Source organism: Crocuta crocuta, unplaced genomic scaffold, assembly GCF_008692635.1.
Source record: "Crocuta crocuta isolate KB4526 unplaced genomic scaffold, BGI_CrCroc_1.0 scaffold228, whole genome shotgun sequence".
Classification (NCBI taxonomy): domain Eukaryota; kingdom Metazoa; phylum Chordata; class Mammalia; order Carnivora; family Hyaenidae; genus Crocuta; species Crocuta crocuta.
Genome location: NW_027532820.1, coordinates 2,571,738 through 2,590,368, shown reverse-complemented (window position 1 = coordinate 2,590,368; position 18,631 = coordinate 2,571,738). Strand labels below are relative to the sequence as shown.

The 18,631-nt window shown below is 39.8% G+C and overlaps 1 protein-coding gene across 1 annotated transcript in view; it reads left to right on the top strand.

Moving 5' to 3' along the window:
• IFT56 (intraflagellar transport 56) overlaps window positions 1–13,310 on the top strand; it is a 48,160-nt gene extending 34,850 nt beyond the window's left edge. Inside the window, exons 15-18 of the mRNA XM_077781060.1 lie at window positions 1,191–1,260; window positions 3,356–3,462; window positions 9,464–9,597; window positions 10,999–13,310. Coding sequence (XP_077637186.1) covers window positions 1,191–1,260; window positions 3,356–3,462; window positions 9,464–9,597; window positions 10,999–11,110 — 423 coding nt within the window. The 3' untranslated portion in view covers window positions 11,111–13,310. The remainder of the gene's footprint in view (window positions 1–1,190; window positions 1,261–3,355; window positions 3,463–9,463; window positions 9,598–10,998) is intronic.
• The last annotated feature ends 5,321 nt before the right edge of the window (window positions 13,311–18,631 follow it).

The following is an 18,631-nucleotide window of genomic DNA, read 5'->3' as shown; positions in this document are numbered from 1 at the left end:
GCACAGATTTTATAACTATATTACTATTTTCCCTTTTTTTGGTAAAGTGTATGAAAGCATAATATACACTGAGAAAAGTATACAAATCAAAGTATACGGCTTGATAAATTTTTAAAGTGAACATACCCAGAAAATCAGTACTCAGATCATGAAACAGTATTACCCTGGCCCCATAGAAATCTCTTCCATCTACTAGTTGGAGTCCGTCTCTTTCCCCCAAGGCTAACCACTATTTTGACTTCAAACTTTATAGACTAATTTGTTTGAGTCATTCAAAGCACTTCAGTTGAATTATTCAATTTAATTTTGTTATTATTTAGCAAATTGTTCCACTTATTCTTAGTCAAATTCTAATTATTTCCTAACTTCCATTATGAGGTCTTCTTTGTGAAAAATTTTTAAATGTTTTTATTTATTTTTGAGCGAGAGAGAAAGAGCATGAGCGGGGTAGGGGCAGAGAGAGGGAGACACAGAATCCGAAGCAGGCTCCAGGTTCTGAGCTGTCAGCACAGACCCCAATGTGGGGGCTCAAACTCACAAACCATGAGATCATGACCTAAGCCGAAGTCACATGCTCAACTGACTGAGCCACCCAGGTGCCCCTTCTCTGTGAAATTTTATTTAAATGTGTTTCATGATTTTAAGATATGTGTATTATCTTTCCCAGGCTTTTTATTTTGATTTCTAACTTCATTGTATTGTGATCATCCATTGTGGTCTGTATGACACCAGTCCTTCAAACTTTGTTGAGACTTGTTTTACTACCCAGTAATATGGTCATGTGTTCTTAAACCAATATGTATTATGCAATTGTTAATTATTCTGTTCAAATCTCATATATCCTTACCAACCTTTTCCCAGCCTGTGAGATCAGTAACTGAAAGAAGCGTGTCAACATCACCCCAGTTTTGTCCTTTACTTTTCTTTTTTTTTTTCTTTTTAATATTTTTATTTATTTCTAGGAGAGAGAGAGACAGCGTGAGCAGGGGAGGGTCAGAGAGAGAGGGAGACACAGACTCTGAAATAGGCTCCAGGCTCTGAGCTGTCCTTTACTTTTCCCAACAGCCTGTATAGCGTTTGATCATCTGTAAGGCTAACTAAGTATTAACCTAAGGCAAACCAAACCCATATAGGTACTTTTATTGCAAAAATATCTTCATGTTTATTCCTTTTCTTCCCTCTTCTTGCAGGTTTTCCTTTTAATCCAAAGTGAGAAGATGAAAAATGATTACATTTACCTCAGTTGGCTAGCTCGGTGCTGTGAGTCTTCGTTTATTTTTTATTTTTATTTATTTTTAATTTTTTAACGTTTTTATTATTAAGAGACAGAGAGAGACAGAGCATGAGTGAGGGAGGGGCAGAGAAAGGGGGAGACACAGAATCTGAAGGAAGCTCCAGGCTCTGAGCTGTCAGCACAGAGCCCAGTGCGGGGCTCAAACTCACAAACCGTGAGATCACAACCTGAGCTGAAGTCAGTCACTTAACTAGCTGAGCCACCCAGGCGCCCCTGTGAGTCTTCTTTTAAATGTTACAGAGGAATTCTGTTTGTCTTCTCNGCGAGATCATGACCTAAGCGAACGTCGGACGCTCAACCGACTAAGCCACCCAGGCGCCCCTATTTATTTTATATTTATATATTCATTTTAAAGTTTATTTATTTATTTTGAGAGAGAAGAAGAGCACAAGCAGGGGAAGGATGGCGGCGGGGGGCGGGGGGGGAGAATCCCAATCAGGGTCCATGCTGTCAGTGCAGAGGCTAATCCAGGAGATCATGACCATGAGATCATGACCTGAGCCAGAATCAAGAGTTGGATGCTCAACCGAGTGAGCTACCCAGGTGCCCCTTGTTTTATTTTTTTATTGTAAAGAGAGAGAGAGCAGGGGAGAGGAGTAGATGGAAAGAGAGAATCCCAAGCAGGCTTTGTGCCCAGCATAGAGCCCGACATAGAGCTCAATTCCATGACCCCAGGGTCATGACCTGAGCTGAAATCAAGAGTTAGGTGCTTAGGGCACCTGGGTGGCTCAGTCGGTTAAGCGTCTGACTTTGGTGCAGGTCATAATCTCACGGTTCATGAGTCTGAGCCCCACATTGGGCTCTGTGCTGGCAGCTCACAGCCTGGAGCCTACTTCGGATTCTGTATCTCCCTCTCTCTCTCTGACCCTCCCCTGCGCACGCTGCCTCTCTCTCTCTCTCAGGAAAAACTAACAAACAAACAAACATTAAAAAAGAATCAGGTGCTTAACCAACTGAGCCACCCAGGCACCCCTACAGTAAACATTTCTAATTTTGTTTTGTAGAATGAGTAAACCCTGAAACTAAGCATCATTAATGCTACTTAGTAAGGGTGGCCATGTACGTGTATTACATACCTTTCCCCCGTAGTTGGTTCTACCATACAACGTTGACCTAGCATGAATAGTCCTGAAAGGTGCCAAGTTCTTCCCTCAGCCCTGTTCAAGTTTCCAGAATCTCAGCTTACAGTGTTCTGTGTTAAATATGCTCATTTTACCTTTTCATTATGATGAAGGCCTGAAAAGTGGTAAAATGTCGGAAACATATTTTTTAATGTTTTTAAAAAGTTTATTTATTTTGAGAGGGTGTACATGTGGGTGAGCTGGGGAGGGGCAGAGAGAAAGGGAGAGAAAGAATCCAAAGCGGGCTCCGTGCCTACAGCAAGGGCTCAATCCCACAAACCATAATTTTTTTTTAATATTGTATAGCCTACAACTTTGTCCATCTGTCTCCCCTCTTCATTATCTTTTCTTGCTCCTTTTTTTCACTTGGATTTAAAATGTTCACAGTTTTTGAAGTCAAGAGAAAATTTCAGTAATCATATATTTTGAGGCTGAAACTGTATGAGTAGGATTTAATGAATGATATGTGACTTTTAAGTAGATGAGCAAAGTGGGAACTACTGGAAATCAACCCAATCTAAAAAGACATAATTATGTGAATCCTGACTTAAATATTTTATGTATGATAGAGTTCTGATGGAGAACCAGCTTATTGATAACCTTGTAAGCTTTCTGCATAAGGGCTGTTTACCATTTCTTTGTCTGTTTGGAACATAGAACCAAAGCCAAAGAGTAACAAGATGCAGAATTATATTTCCTGCACGTTTAAAAGGCAAAACTGTGGGGCACCTGGGTGACTCAGTCAGTTGAGTGTCCCAACTCATGATCTCAGGGTCATGGGATCAAGCCCCACATCAGACTCTTTCTTGAGCATGGAGTCTGCTTAGGATTTTTTTTCTCTCTTTCTCTCTTTCCCCTGCTTGCACACTCTCTCTCTTTCTCTCTCAAATACATAAATAAAGGCAAAAATCTTTTTTCTTTCTTTTTTTTTTTTTTATAGATATAATGAATAAGAAACCAAGACTAGCCTGGGAACTGTATCTCAAGATGGAAACTTCTGGCGAGTCCTTTAGTCTCTTACAGCTCATTGCTAATGATTGCTACAAGGTGAGTCTGAGTGAGACCTAAAGGGAAAGCTGAAGGTCAGTCACGCAGTCCTACACTGACCAAATATTAGGGAAGGGCGTCCTAGAGATTAAATGGCCATTGGTGAAAAGACCCACATGGTGATATCAGAAATGTCATCCCTGGGGCGCCTGGCTGGCTCAGTCAGAGGAGCATGCAACTCTTGATCTCAGGGTTGTGAGTTCAAGGCCCATATTGGGTGTAGAGAAAACTTAAAAATAAAATCTTAAAAAAGGAAAGAAAAGAAAAGAAATATCATGCCTTTTATGAACATATGAATTCAGAGATAGCATTTCACGGTTTTATATACATACATATCAAGTATGTATGCATATAAATGAAATATGAAATAATGTATATGAAACAATGATTTAGAGAGGTTGTCTTAGATTTCTAAAGACTCTGAATCTTTAGCTATCATCCAGGCAGATATGTTCATGTGGTAGTTGGAAACTTGGTTCTGAGGCTCCGGAAAAATGTCTTCTGACATATAGAGACATAGATTTGGAGAAATCAGCCCCATTTCAATAGTAATTGAAGCCCTGATAAAACAGGATTACTAGGTAAGGAAGTAAATTGAGAAGAGTAGAGAGTTGCAAACCAAACTGTAGGGAATACTTAGGGGCAAATAGTAGACTGGAGAGACAAAGGAACCAGAAAAAGAGAATAAAAAAGCAATCAGATTTTGTAAAGGACTAGGTGTGTGTGTGTGTGTGTGTGTGTGTGTGCAAGGGAGGGCATGGGTGTGGTTGGGGAGTTGGAAAGGCAGGGAGAAGGAGGGAGGACTTTGGGGTCCTATCCTATAGATTAGAAGCTTTTTAACAAATTAGCCTCACATTCTGGAAATTCCTATTGGGGAATATTTGAGTAGGAAGAGACTAGTGTTAAATCAATAATAGCTCATTTCAAAATGAATCAGTATAAAAATAAAGTGAATCACCACCAATGGAAAAGGTTTTAAAACCTAGGAAACTTGAGGGGTACCTGGGTGGCTCAGTCGGTTAAGCATCCAACTTCAGCTCAGGTCATGATCTCACAGTTCATGGGTTCGAGCCCCACGTCGGGCTCTGTGCTGACAGTTCAGAGTCTGGAGCCTGTTTTGGATTCTATATCTCCCTCTCTCTCTGACCCTCCCCTGTTCACGCTACAGCAAGGGCTCAATCCCACAAACCATAATTTTTTTTAATATTATATAGCCTAAACCTTTTTCCATCTGTCTCCCCTCTCCATTATCTTTTCTTGCTCCTTTTTTTTCACTTGGATTTAAAATGTTCACAGAGTTTTTGAAGTCAAGAGAAAATTTCAGCAATCATATATTTTGAGGCTGAAACTATATGAGTAGGATTTAATGAATGATATGTGACTTTTAAGTAGATGAGCAAAGTGGGAACTACTGTCTTTTTCTCTCTCTCTCTCTCTCTCAGAAATAAATAAAACATTAAAAAATAATAATAGGGGCGCCTGGGTGGCTTAGTCGGTTAAGCGTCCGACTTTGGCTCAGGTCATGATCTTGTGGTTCGTGGGTTCGAGCCCTGCGTCAGTCTCTGTGCTGACAGCTAGCTCAGAGTCTGTAGCCTGTTTCAGATTCTGTGTCTCCCTCTCTCTCTGACCCTCCCCTGCTCATGCTGTCTCTCTCTCTCTCTCTCTCTCAGAAATAAATAAAACATTAAAGAAAAGTAAAAAATAATAAAATAAAATAAAACCTAGGAAACTTGAAAATGTTTAACACAACTTAGTAGATGGCAATGACATTAAGTGAGGGAGGCAGAGGGAAAGAAAGCATTCAGACAGGAATTTAGTTCAATTGTAGATGTATTAAATATGAAGTGTGTTTGGGGCTCCAGTTAGAGATATTACCTGTGGGAAATTATCATGGCGAGCCTGCAGCTCAGGTGTTCATGTAAGAGGTCAGGATTAGAGATATAGTTTTAGAAGTTAAGTTTAGAAGTGCTGGTCGTGGTGGTAGTGGTGGTGGTGGTGGTAGTAGTAGTAGCAGCAGTAGCAGCAGAGTGTGGGCAACAGTGAGGTTAACCAGTGAATGTGGTGAGGAACCACATGGACACAAGTGTTTAAGGGATAGAAATAGAAGAATCCGTGTAAGAGACAGGATGAAGATGGACATAAAGGAAAGAGAAGAACCAGGAGGGGGAAGAAATGGCTTTTCACTCCTCTTTTTCTTGCTTCAATTTTATCAAAAGCCAAGGGAGGAGCATGTCACATCTGCAGCCTGATAGAACTGCATGAGACCTGAGAAAACACTAGTGGGTAGAGAAAAGAATGAGATTAGAAAGCAGACTCAGTGAGTGTAGACCACAGTCCAAGAAATTGATGCTGAGGATAAGGGGGAAAATGTGATGCTAAATTAAAAGGAAAAGCAGGGTTAGGGACCTGGGGTGGGGGAGTATTTTTTAGGTGGAGGGAGAGGTTTTTGTTTTGTTTTGTTTTGTTTTTAGAGTAGGGAGTAAGAGTATCCTTAGGCAGAGGAGCTGTTGAACAGGGAGGTTAGAGAGATTCAAGAGAATGGGAACATTTCTGATGGAAGAAAGCCCTAAAGGAGATAAGAGGAAGATGGGGCTAAAATCAAAGAAGATAATGACCTTGAAAAACAGTTCAGTCTTACCTACTGTCTTAGTGCTCCCATGACCACCCACTAGTTGGGTAAGTCACTGAAAGGGTTTAGAGGACTCAAAGTTACACTCATGGCTAAGATTTAGTACAATATAGAAAAAGCAGGAAAAAGATACATATAGGAGAAGACTGGAGAGGTCAAGCCCAGGCTTTTTTGTCTTCCCTCTGTGCTAATTGCACAATCTTGTCTTTCTCAAGCTCCAAACTACAGAGACATGTATGAGATGTCCTTGTCCAGGAAAAATAGAAAGGGTAAATGGGGAAAAAATGGCAGAATTAAGTCCTCTAATATTAAAAGTAAATGGTCTAAATTAAAAGAGAATTAAAAGAGAGACGTTGACAAAGTGGATAAGAAACCATGACCCAACTATATACTTTTTGCAAGAAACTCATTTTAAATATGATATAGGTAGGTTGAAAATAAAAAGACGGAAAAAATGTGTACCATGAATTAAGCAGTTTCTTTAACAAACAAGCACATGCTTACCGTATGACTCAGCAATCACACTCCTGGGCATTTATCTCAGAAACGAAACCTGTATCCATACATGTACCTATTCCCAATGTCAGTAACAGCTTTATTTGTAGTAACCCAAAACTGGAAATGATCCAAGTGTCCTTCTGTAGCGAATGGTTAAACAAACCAGTTTGGCACGGACTGTTGCTTAGTAATAAACAGGAACAGTGATGACAGCCCCGACTCCCTTTCTTAATGTTTGACTGCTGACAACTTTTAAGCTTCACCCTTCCTTTTTCCCCTTGTGCCCCACATCTGGACACAATGATAAGAAATGCTAGATACTCTCGTTTCTGGCGCCATCAGGCGATTCAGACAACATGAGCCCCTCCTGGAGCCCAGGACACTCATCCCAGCCCTGCCCCCAACCACAATGAAAACCCAGCCAGTCTTCTTGCCTTGCTCTCTCTTGAAAGGCCTGCCCTCCCCCTCCCAGAGATCTCAGTTATATACGTAAGAAATCTTTCCATGCTCTCTTGGTGTGTGTATGGCATCATCCAAACCAAACTTTGGGTGGAGGTGCCTCCTGCTTTTTCAAGGTTATGTAATAGGAACAAACTAATGATACACACAGTAACTTGGATTTTTTTTAATTGAAGTATAGTTGACACACAATGTTACATTAATTTCAGGTGTACAATTTAGTAATTCGACAACTCTGCATGTTATGCCGTGCTCACAAGTGTAGCTACTATCTGTCACCATGCAAAGCCATTATGAACCATTGACTGTATTCCCTATACTGTACCAGAATAACCTGAATTAATAAGGAATAAGAAGGACATTATGCTGAGTGAAAAGAATCAATCTCAAAGAGTCCCATACTGCTTGATTTCATATACATAACATTCATGAAATGAAAAGGATAGAGATGTAGAACAAATTAGTGATTGCTGGGGGTCAAGGATGATGAACAGGGAGAGGAGTGTGTATGACTATAAAGGGGTAGCACAGCTTTGTGATGATAGAATAGTTCTGTATCTTGATAGTTACGGGAATCTTCACATTTGATGAAATGACAGAACTATAAAAACATTAGAGCAATGTCAATTTCCTTGTTTTAGATACTGTGATATTGCACTACAGTAAGCTCTAACTGGGGGATTTGGGTGAAAGGTACATGGGAACAAAAAAAAAAAAAAAAACCCTGAAGTTTTGGAGTGCCTGGCTGGCTCAGTTGGTAAAACACGTGACTCTTGCTTTGGGGGTGTGAGTTTGAGCCCTACGTTGGGTGTAGAGATGACTTAAAAATAAAATCTCTTAAAAAAAAGAGAGAAAGAAAAGAAAAAGGTACGTGGGACCTCTCTGTACTATCTCTGTTACATCCTATTAATCTAGAATTATTTCAAAATAAGTATTTTTTAAAAAATCAACCAATTAGAGCTATATCCAGTATATAGGTACATCTTAACATATGTAAGACACAAAAGAATATTTATGGTATTCATAAAGATAAAGTTTTGGGGCACCTGGGTGGCTCGGGTGGTTAAGCGTCCGACTTCGNTCTCTCTCTCTCAGAAATAAATAAAAAACATTAAAAAAATTTTTTTAGAAAGATAAAGTTTTGAAAGGCAAAGTTTAATGATATTGTCTAAAGGTATATACAAGGCAATAAAACTATTTTAAAAAGTTAAAGAACTGATGACCATAAAAGTTGGAATAGTAGTTGCTTCTGGAGGGAAGGAGAGCATTGTAGTCTGGCAGTGATACAGAAAGAGCTAGACAGCTGTCAGTGCCTTGTTTCTTGACCTGAGCAGGGATTACACTTGTGTTCATGTTCTATGCATTAAATTGTACATTATTCTATATCTGTGTTATTTCACCAAAAATAATTTTTTCTGAAGAGAACATAGGAAGAAGGTATAACCTTGAAAAGGAATAAGAACACTTCCTTCTATGAAATGTACAGAAACAAGGAAAGGAGGGTTGAAAATACACGTATAATTTGAACCAAAGGGAAGAAAGTTGTGTTTTCCCTGAAGGATAGAAAAATGCTAAGCTAAGATTGCAATAGAGATCTTAAGGAAATTACCAAAGGTTTAGAACAGCAGCTTACGGGAATGGAGAAGGAACTAACCGACACTGAGCAAGGAGGATTGCCCAGCAAGTTGAAGACTTCAACAAAATGGCAACACTATACATTTATGACTGCCAGTCAAGAAGACTCACCTAACCACAGTTTACTAGTATTCAGCATGCTCTATATGGCCAAGGAAATGTGTAGTATATTTGGGAATGAGATCTGTCAAAAATGAATGAAATGTTTAGAAGATTTGATGTTTAGAGTAGTAGTCAGTACCCATCTAGGCATTTTAAGAACTTAGGAACACGGTCAGGGAAAGTAACGTTTTCTTGGGTTGAACACGATCAAATTACTATAAAATGAATGATAATAATCACCTACAGAATGTATTGTGGAAACCTGAAAGTGTGGAACCTGCTTGGGATTCTCTCTCTCTCCCTCCTTCTCTGTCTCTGCCCCTTCCCCACTTGTGCTATCTGTGTCTGTCTCAAAATAAGTAAATAAACTTTAAAAAAAAGATTACACTATACTTAGCAGAAATGACAGATGTGTTGACTATGGTATAACTTGACTATATGTAGGAAAAATGTTATATTGTTGAAAACTGATATAACTTGAACGATGTACTCAACTTCTGATTTTCCTTCTTTAGTTTTAGTAAGGAATTGAAATTTATCTAATTTGCTAGCTGAAAATATTATCACTAACCGTACATTTTTTTTAACATAGTTCTGTTTCATGCTGTCTTTACGTTTTGTTTCATTCGGTGCAATCTTCTGAATACAAGTATTATCACAATACTTTCTTTTAATCAGATGGGCCAGTTCTACTATTCTGCCAAGGCATTTGATGTCTTAGAGAGGCTGGATCCTAACCCTGAATATTGGGAAGGCAAGAGGGGTGCCTGTGTGGGCATTTTCCAGATGATCTTAGCTGGACGAGAACCCAAGTAAGTAATCCGACAAGAGACACCGCCTCTATTCTTTTGGGGTTTGTAAAGAAAAAGAATTATTTTCTTGTATTACATCTTCTGAAAACCCAAAACTATAATGATGCTTTATGATGAATAGAAGATTAAAGTTGTTTTAGATGTCTATCTGATGTTTTCACTCCAGTAACTTTTTATGTTCTAAATCATTTGTACTGGGGACATGAGTATACTAGAGCTTTCAAAAGGAAGAGCAAGATACATATTTGGCTCCAAATGAATTGTCATTTTTATTTTTTAAAAAAGTCTCTTTTCCTCTCTTCTATTGGCTTTTTCTTGTGCTTTACATTGGGCTTCAAAGATATAGGAATGGGGGCGCCTGGGTGGCTCAGTCGGTTGAGTGTCTGACTTCGGATCAGGTCATGATCTCGTGGTTTGTGAGTTCAAGCCCCGCCTCGGGCTCTGTGCTGACCGCTCAGGGCCTGGAGCCTGCTTCGGATTCTGTGTCTCCCTCTCTCTCTGCCCTTCCCCTGCTCACATTCTGTCTCTGTCTCTCTCAAGAATAAATAAACATCTTAAAAATTAAATATATAAACAAACAGACAAACATTACAAATAAAATCTTTGGGATGAGCATTGGGTGTTGTATGTAAGAGATGAATCACTGGGTTCTACTCCTGAAGCCAAGACTACACTGTATGTTGACTAACTTGAATTAAAATAAATAAATTAAAATAAAATAAAATCTTAAAAAAAGAGAGAGAAAGAGATCTTGGACTCAGAGAAGCAACATGTTCGTATGGAGCTAGAATTTGAACCCAATTCTTTGAACCCATCCCTCTTTCTACTAGGTCATACAGAATAGGCATAGAAATAGAAATACATCATGTTAGGCCAGAAAGATTAATAGCATGAGTATAGATAATATAAGTAAACAGGAAAACTTGGGTTGGTGAGAAGGCTTTCATAGAATTTCCGTTTTGCTATGCCGTCATAAAAATAAAAGGCTCAGGAGTGCCCGGGTGACTCAGTCAGTTAAGCATCTAGCTCTTGATTTTGGCTCAGGTCATGATCTCGTGGTTTGTGGAATCGAGCCCCACGTTGGGCTGTTTGTGCTGACAGTGCAAAGCCTCCTTGGGATTCTCTCTCTCTCCTTTCTCTTTGCCCCTCCCCTGCTCACATGCATTCTGTCTCGCTCTCTCTCTCTCCCTCCCTCCCTCTATCTCCCTTCCTCCGTCCCTCAAAATAAATAATGAGACATTAAAAAAATGGAAAGCTTGGAAGTCCATAACTGGTTTGTGAATACATGGTGAAATAGCCTGTTACCAAAAATGCCTTACTGGAAGTAGTAAGGAACAAGTACAAGTTGATTATATCTGTTAATCTATTGAAATGCTTTGTCTCTTCAAATCTTTTCCCCAGAGAGACCCTTCGAGAAGTACTCCACTTACTGAGAAGCACAGGGAATACCCAAGTGGAGTACATCATCCGGATCATGAAGAAATGGGCCAAAGAAAACAGAGTGCCTATCTAAAATAGCACCAGAGGCCTAACCGGTCACCACTTTGATGTAAAATTGGAAATCATTCTCCTCAAGTTTAATGTAAGATGCAGGGCTCTATTTTTTGACATTTCCTTCCTTGCTCTTTGAGCCTCAAGGTCAGTGACTAACTTGCTTAGACCTACCTTCCTGGCTGAACCAAGCGCCACGGTCCGTGCTATGGCCCTGTGTGTGATCCGACTAGCAATAAGACTTTGGACTTGTCTGGTGCCTTTCTTCCTAAAATTCTCAGAGAACTCTTACATAATTTACTGACTTTAAGGAGAATGGCATTATTTTTTTAATATTAGCATTTGGTGGCATTTTCCCCTAGCTGCAATAACAGACGCCTTTCATGCCCAAGAGCCATCATCATTCCGTCGTCATCTGTACATTATCCCATTTCCCTGCGGTGTCCCACAAAGAATTCGTCATGTGTTCTGGGTCTTGGGAGAGCAGAGGGTATAAAAAGCGGTATGATACTAAGAGTGGCAGTAAGACTTTTATCAAACTGTCCAGTCATTAACAGATAATGGACTTCGGGGATTGCTCTTTCAGTAATTTTGGTGATAAGTAGCCTGTTATTTATCATCAAATAAACAGAAATATTGCAGCTGTTTAAAAGGTGCATACTATGAAAAAAGTCTGTGCGGTACATTTAAAGGGGTATTCAGGAAATAGTGTGCAAATCTCATCAGTTACTTCTCCGTTGTATTTTAGGGAACTAAACAGGCTAAGGTTCTTTTTCATATATTTTGCTGAATAAGCATCAGTTTTGAATGCAGGGCTACAAAGGTTATATATATGTAGTGTGGCCGTTTATTAATGTAATGATAATCAAGCATGAGTTGTGCAGAGCCCTTCAAGGGACCTCCTAATAGCTGGACCCTAAGTCATATTCCAGCCTCATGTTTCTGAGCTCTTGTAACATAAGCCTGTCATACAACTGGGCACTTTTAGACTCACAACTGATTTTCAGAAAATAGACATACATGTTTTTACGTAGCAGATTACCTTCGTTTCTACCCCATGTATCTTGTTTCTGTTAGTTTAAGGTGCCCAGCATTGCAGGTGTAGAAAGTGCAGAGCCATCCCTCCCTGGCCTGAGAACTGAAAGAATGTCCTAAGTCTTTGAAGCACTGCAGACAGCTTAGAGAATTCCCGCAGGCACCGCGTCGGTTGTCCCCTACACCCCCTGCACGCGCTGTGGCTGAGCCTTAAAGGAGGAGCCGGGGACACGCCAGAGAGCAGCGAGGGAGAGAAGAGCAGGGACTGCGGGTAGCCTTCGCCATCCGGACACTTGCAAGGAGTTCTTCCACTTCCCATCCTTTATCTCAGACCCAGATCTGATCAGTTCAGAGCACAAGTCAAACTAAACTGGCCCGAATAACTGCATTTTAGAAAACAAAATTATATCATTTTTCATATGCCAAAGCTTCTGTGTTCTCATGTCATTTCTACTTTTTCAATAGTTGGTTCTCAGCATCTAAGGTACGTGGTGGATCAGACCTGAGCAGAACCCAGTAGGAGTTTTAGAATTGTCTTGTGATTCTTACTTAAGCTCGCTTAAAATGTTAGGAAACGTAGTAGTGGAAAAAGACAGATGGGGAGTCCTCACTGGCTTTTGGCAATGGAATTGGTCTTCCAGTTAATTTCTGTTACTGTCACATCTCCTATACATGATAAGCTTTTCCACTGATGGAGATTTACTTTTAAATGAGCTTTTGTTGAATTTGTTGAAGCTCTAGCTTCTCCCTGTCATTTTCCTGTCTTTGGGGGAAGTCAGATAATCTAAAAATAGCAATTCCTGGAATTTTAAACTGGTTTTTTAAAACAGTTTTTACTCTATAGAATTTTGTGGCTCTATGCTTTGAGCCACAAAAGCATAAAGACTAGTTTTAAAGAGATACCATCCAGTTGTCATTAAGGATCCTTCTGGAATGTCTTGGCAGGGTCTCAGGATTGTAGAGTCCTGTTGCATGGCCGCTTCTCTTACATGTAATGATGATACAGGAGAGAAGGTGCAGGCTTAGGAATGTAGTATCACGTGCACAGTTCAGAGCATCGGTGTACTATTTATAGGTGGTAGCAAATATTACTTGCAAATGGAAAAAAACTGTTAACTATTTTTGTACATCAAAAGAATTATATTCTACTGTAATATATTCAAATTAAAGTTTATTATTTGTTATTATGGTATTCTGTTGAGTGTGGCGAATCCAGGTCCTGTGTGTGCCATGTGCCGACTCTCCTTTCCTGACCCCAGAGTGGAGGGGAAGAAACAAGTTTGGGGCTCCACAGTGAACTCTTTATGAGAAAGGAAAGTAGATATTTCTTTTTTTTCTTCTTTCATAGTTTGTTGTCAAGTTGGATTCCATATAACACCCAGTGCTCATCCCCACAAGTGCCCTCCCCCCTGCCCATCTCCCCCCTTCCCCTCTCCCCCACCTCCATCAGCCCTCACTTTGTTCTCAGCATTCAAGAGTCTTTCATGGTTTACCTCCCTCCCTCTCCCCCACTATTTTCCTCCTTCTCCTCCCACATGGTCCTTCGGAAAGTAGATATTTCTAAGAAACCCTGTCCACTAAGGCTGTGGCTCCTGCCTCATCATATTAGACCTGGCTCACTGCCGAATCACAGCTCGTTTCAGAAGTGTTGTGCCATGCACAGTAGACACCTCACACTCAGAGCGCTTTCAAGTACTTGTTTACTGAATAATTAAACATATCGTAGCTGGTAGAGCAAAGGAACTGTGAGAACTGACCTCATATAATTCTGGTTCCCATCTAATTATTGTTTTATTGTGTGCGAAGCATATACTAGGGGCTAGGGATGCAAAGACACCTAGTGGGCAGTCCTGACCCTTACGGAACTCAGCCTCACGGAAGTATGTACAACCGACCACCACAGTGCATGATTTTTGGCATCAGTAGGAGCAAAGTGTTGAGAGGAAATGAGGCAATGGGAATGTTTGTATCCCTTGTAAATGGACACCTCCTGCCTCATTTGGGAGAAGCAGTCAGAATGGATCCTGAAACCCAGCAGCTGTACAGTGCGCACGCTTCCCTGTGTGTGCAGATGTGTGGTGTGCATCCAAGTAATGGAAGCCAGAGGACCTCTCTCCTTTAAGGCTTGGCACACTCAGAAAGTCGAGAGCAAGTGGGCATTGTGATCTCACAATGGTCGTGCCTGCTTTCTAACAACAAAACTAAATTCGTGGTTTATTAGTTCCTATATTTAGAAATCACTTCATTTGACTCGGATAGTCGTCTCTCTTCTTCATCCTATAAAATACTTCTGAGGTTGGTAAGTATTTTATGATAATGTTCAAACGGTACTCTGCCTATTTAGAGATGCTGTCAGAGAATCATTGTCCATCATCTACCTTAACTCTGGACGTGTGAAGAAGACACATTTGTACTTTTGGTTGCATCAAAACCCTTTAAGTAAAATCTAGATGCCACGTCCAACTAGGGACCATCTTGGTGGTTGGGGGAAAGGGAAGGAAAGCAGCAGACGCAGCAGGCCCGCATCTGAGGCTGCGCCTCCCAGGGCAACACGCTTCACAGAGCTCTGATCTAGGGAATGAGCTCAGGGGACCCAAACTGTGCATGAACCGTGGCTACTTTAATGCATCCTAGTTTTTGTACATTCATTTGTGAATTCATGGATTGGTTTGGTCACTTATGCCCCACTGTGTCCCAGAAAAGATTTGAGATAAATTACCAAAATACATGTGACAAAATACAAATAGAAGGCATTTAGAAGTAAAGAAGCCAAGAGTAAAAGTTCATACACAAAAGTACATACCGGAGTTACTAAAGATGGGCCAGAAATTCACCTTCAAGCTTCCTACCAACCAAACCAAAGGGTGAAATATAAGCAGATACAAAATTCACACCTTTTCTATGTGAATGAACTCCCTAATAGGAAGAAAAAAGTGGATTCTCAGTGATTTCTGATTGTTTATGGGTTGCTGAATTAGGTTTTCTGCACTATAACTTACATATAACTATACACTTAATGAAAATTTCAAGGGAATCTTATTGCTTCCCTACGCATGTACAGGTCATTCCTATTAAGTACATTAAATAATTACATTTGCCCTTCTATTTTTAATTTCCTCTATAAACATAATTATACTCTCCTTTGCCAGTTTTGACTGAGGAGTAGTTATTAATATGGTAGAGCTGAGACATGTTATTCAAGTTTTTAAAATTACAAGTGAGGGGTGCCTGGGTGGCTCAGTCGGTTAAGCGTCCAACTGCAGCTCAGGCCAAGATCTCATGGTTTGTGGGTTCGAGCCCCATGTCGGCCTATGTGCTAACAGCTAGCTCAGAGCCTGGAGCCTGTTTCAGATTCTGTATCTCCCTCTCTCTCTGACTCTCCCCTGCTCTCTCTCTCTCAGAAATAAATAAAACATTAAAAAAAAATTTTTTTAATTACAAGTGGGAGTGCCTGACTCACTCAATCAGTAGAGTATATAACTCTTCATCTCATAGTCGTGAGTTCAAGCCCCATGTTGGGCATGGGCCTACTTAAAATAAAAAATAATAATAATAATAAAATTACCAGTGTATGTTGGGATGAAAATATGGGTATCAGTGACCTAAAGAATAATTACAGGATACTGGAAAAGCAGTGAAATGATAGCATAGTATAGTTTATACATTCACTGAGGAGATTCAACAGGGAAATAATGTGGAGAAGGTTAAATAGAAAAGGCTACATGGGGCAAGTGAATCTTCAGCTAAAACTTGTATAAAGTTTGATATTGTACTCGATNGCAGAAGGTTCTAAAAATTTTCAGAAGAAAAGGGCTACAGTTCTTAGCAGGAGAGAGAGCGAGGAGTTGTCAGGAAAGCTGCAGGTTACTTTGAGACAGTCGTCCCAAATGCATTAGAGGAACTGTAAAAATCTGCCACAGAAGGAACGATGATCCATAGTCAGAAAAGTTACTGCAGCTTAAACAGGAAACCCTTCTTGTTCAGGACTGTCATAGCCACAGTTTGCAAAAAGTGCAGCTATTGATTAATGCAATGTAGTGTCAATTAGATGTACATTCCTGAGGTCTTTTATCTGTTGTAGCTTTGTCTTTGTCTTTTTCTTTTCATTACATCAGGTATATTGCCCTGTAAATTGTGGTAGTGGTACCAGGAATAAAAAATTAAGGAATTTAAAAAAAATAAATAAGTAAATAAAAATAAAACTTGTATAAAGTTTAAGTAGAGAATAAGTAAACAATTGTCAGAAGAAGCATAAAAGAAGACGTGAGAAATTTTTACAGATGTTTAGTCTTAATTTAGTTTCAGTTTTTCTATTTTCGTATAATTTGTTCTGTGAAAAACAGTATGGCCTTATTTGTAAACCTGTAGTTTCATACCGTGAACAATTCCACTTCTAGGTGCATGTCCAGGAGATATTCCTATACATGTATCACGGGAGACACACTCAAGAATGATCCTCACACACTGTCCCCAGGAAAAACCTGGAAACAACCCAATAATACGCTTCGACCAGAAAGTGGGTAAACTGTGGTAATGTCACAATGGGATATTACACAAAATAAATGGACTACAGCCTCTTGCAACAAAATGGATGAATCTTAGCAATATATTGCTTACAGCAGCGGCTTTTTATAAAGTAAAGACAACTCAAATATCAATACACAATCAAAAGGGTGGCGGGAGAAAGATGAACAAGGAGGGCAGGATGGGGGTTACCAGGAGCGGGGAGACGGGCTGGGGTAAAGAAGATACCACGCACACAGTTTGTTTTTGTCGGGGTTCTGGTCTTCATGTTAGGTGGTGAGCCGCAGGAGTTTATGCCTTAATAAAAACAAATGATAAATAAATATACTATTAAAGGTAAAGTATAAATAGTGAAATAAAAGAGGAACATCAGTGACCATATGTCTTGAACTAAAATTATGACCAACTGAATCCTGAGGACCTGAAGTGAAACAAAACATTCGTGATTAGAAAAAAATACCCTTAAATGTAAACAATGATTATTTTCAAATGGTGGAATTAGATAATTGTACTTCATATTCTTATTGTCATTCAGTATTTTCTCATTTTTCTACAAAGATCACATGTTACTTGTATTATCTGAAAAAGGCCATGGGGCACCTGGGTGGCTCAGTTGGTTAGGCGTCCCACTTCAGCTCAGGTCATGATCTCTCGGCTTGTGAGTTTGAGCCCCACTTTAGGCTCTATGCTGACAGTTCAGAGCCTGGAGCCTGTTTCAGATTCTGTGTCTCCTTGTATCTCTGACCCTCCCCCACTCACACTCTGTCTCTCTCTCCCTCAAAAATAAATAAACATTAAAAAAATTTTTTTAAAGAAAAAGGCCAGTAAAATAATAAAAAATTTTTAAACCAAAAAAGAAGAAGAAAATGAAGAGATCTTCAGTTTATACCTAGCAAAATTAGTAATTCAACAAAATTAATAATTCCCATTGTCCCCCGCAGTGGTTTTCTAGAATTAGGATCAAAACTAAATCCAGCACCTCAGGCAGCTGATATAACCCTTACATATATTTGTTTAAAAGGCATCCCCTCCCTAATTTTTCCCGAGCCATCGATTCAGGAGAACATTGGGTCATTTGTGTTTTGGAACATCCCACATTCTGAATTTGGTTGATTTCCTCCTCATAGGATTATTGAACATGTTCCCATATCACTCAAATTGCCTTTAAACTGATAGATCTAACAACTGAGTAGATTCATGTTAGATTATTTTATGCTGCTTAGGTGGTATTGTGTCATGCCGGGAGATCTGTACTGTCTGGCTCTCCCACTTTCTAAGAATTTATTCTTCTCAGGGTGCCTGAGTGGCTCAGTTGGTTAAGTGTCCAACTTCGGCTCAGGTCATGATCTCACGGTTCATGGGTTTGAGCCCCACATTGGGCTCTGTGCTGTCTCTCTCTCTCTCAGAAATAAATAAAAACATTAAAAAAAAAAAAGGAATCTATTCTTCTCATTAGTAGAGCCCTATCACCAAAAAATAATTGGAGTCAGTTATCATTATTAAATTTTTAATTTTATCTATAAGAAATTTCAGGAAATTTGTTTTCCCTTTTATCACGTAAGTAGCTACCTAATATTCTCAATTTTGCCTCTTTGTGTGCAAAGCCTAAAATATGTACTATCTGGCTCTTTAAAAAAATTTTTTTTTAATGTTTACTTATTTTTGAAAGAGAGAGAGTATGAGCAGGGGAGGGTCAGTGAGGGAGGGACACACAGAATCTGAAGCAGGTTTCAGGCTCTGAGCTGTCAGCACAGAGCCCCACTTGGGGCTGGAACCAGAAACCGTGAGATCATGACCTGAGCCAAAGTCTGATGTTCAACTGACTGAGCCACCCAGGCGCCCCCTATTTAGCTCTTTAGAGAAAGTTTGTCGAATCCTGCTCCAGAATATTGCCTTATCGGGGCGCCTGGGTGGCTTCATCGGCTGAGCGNAAAAAAAAAAAAGAATATTGCCTTATCAGCCTCAAGTGAAACCTTCAAGCCAT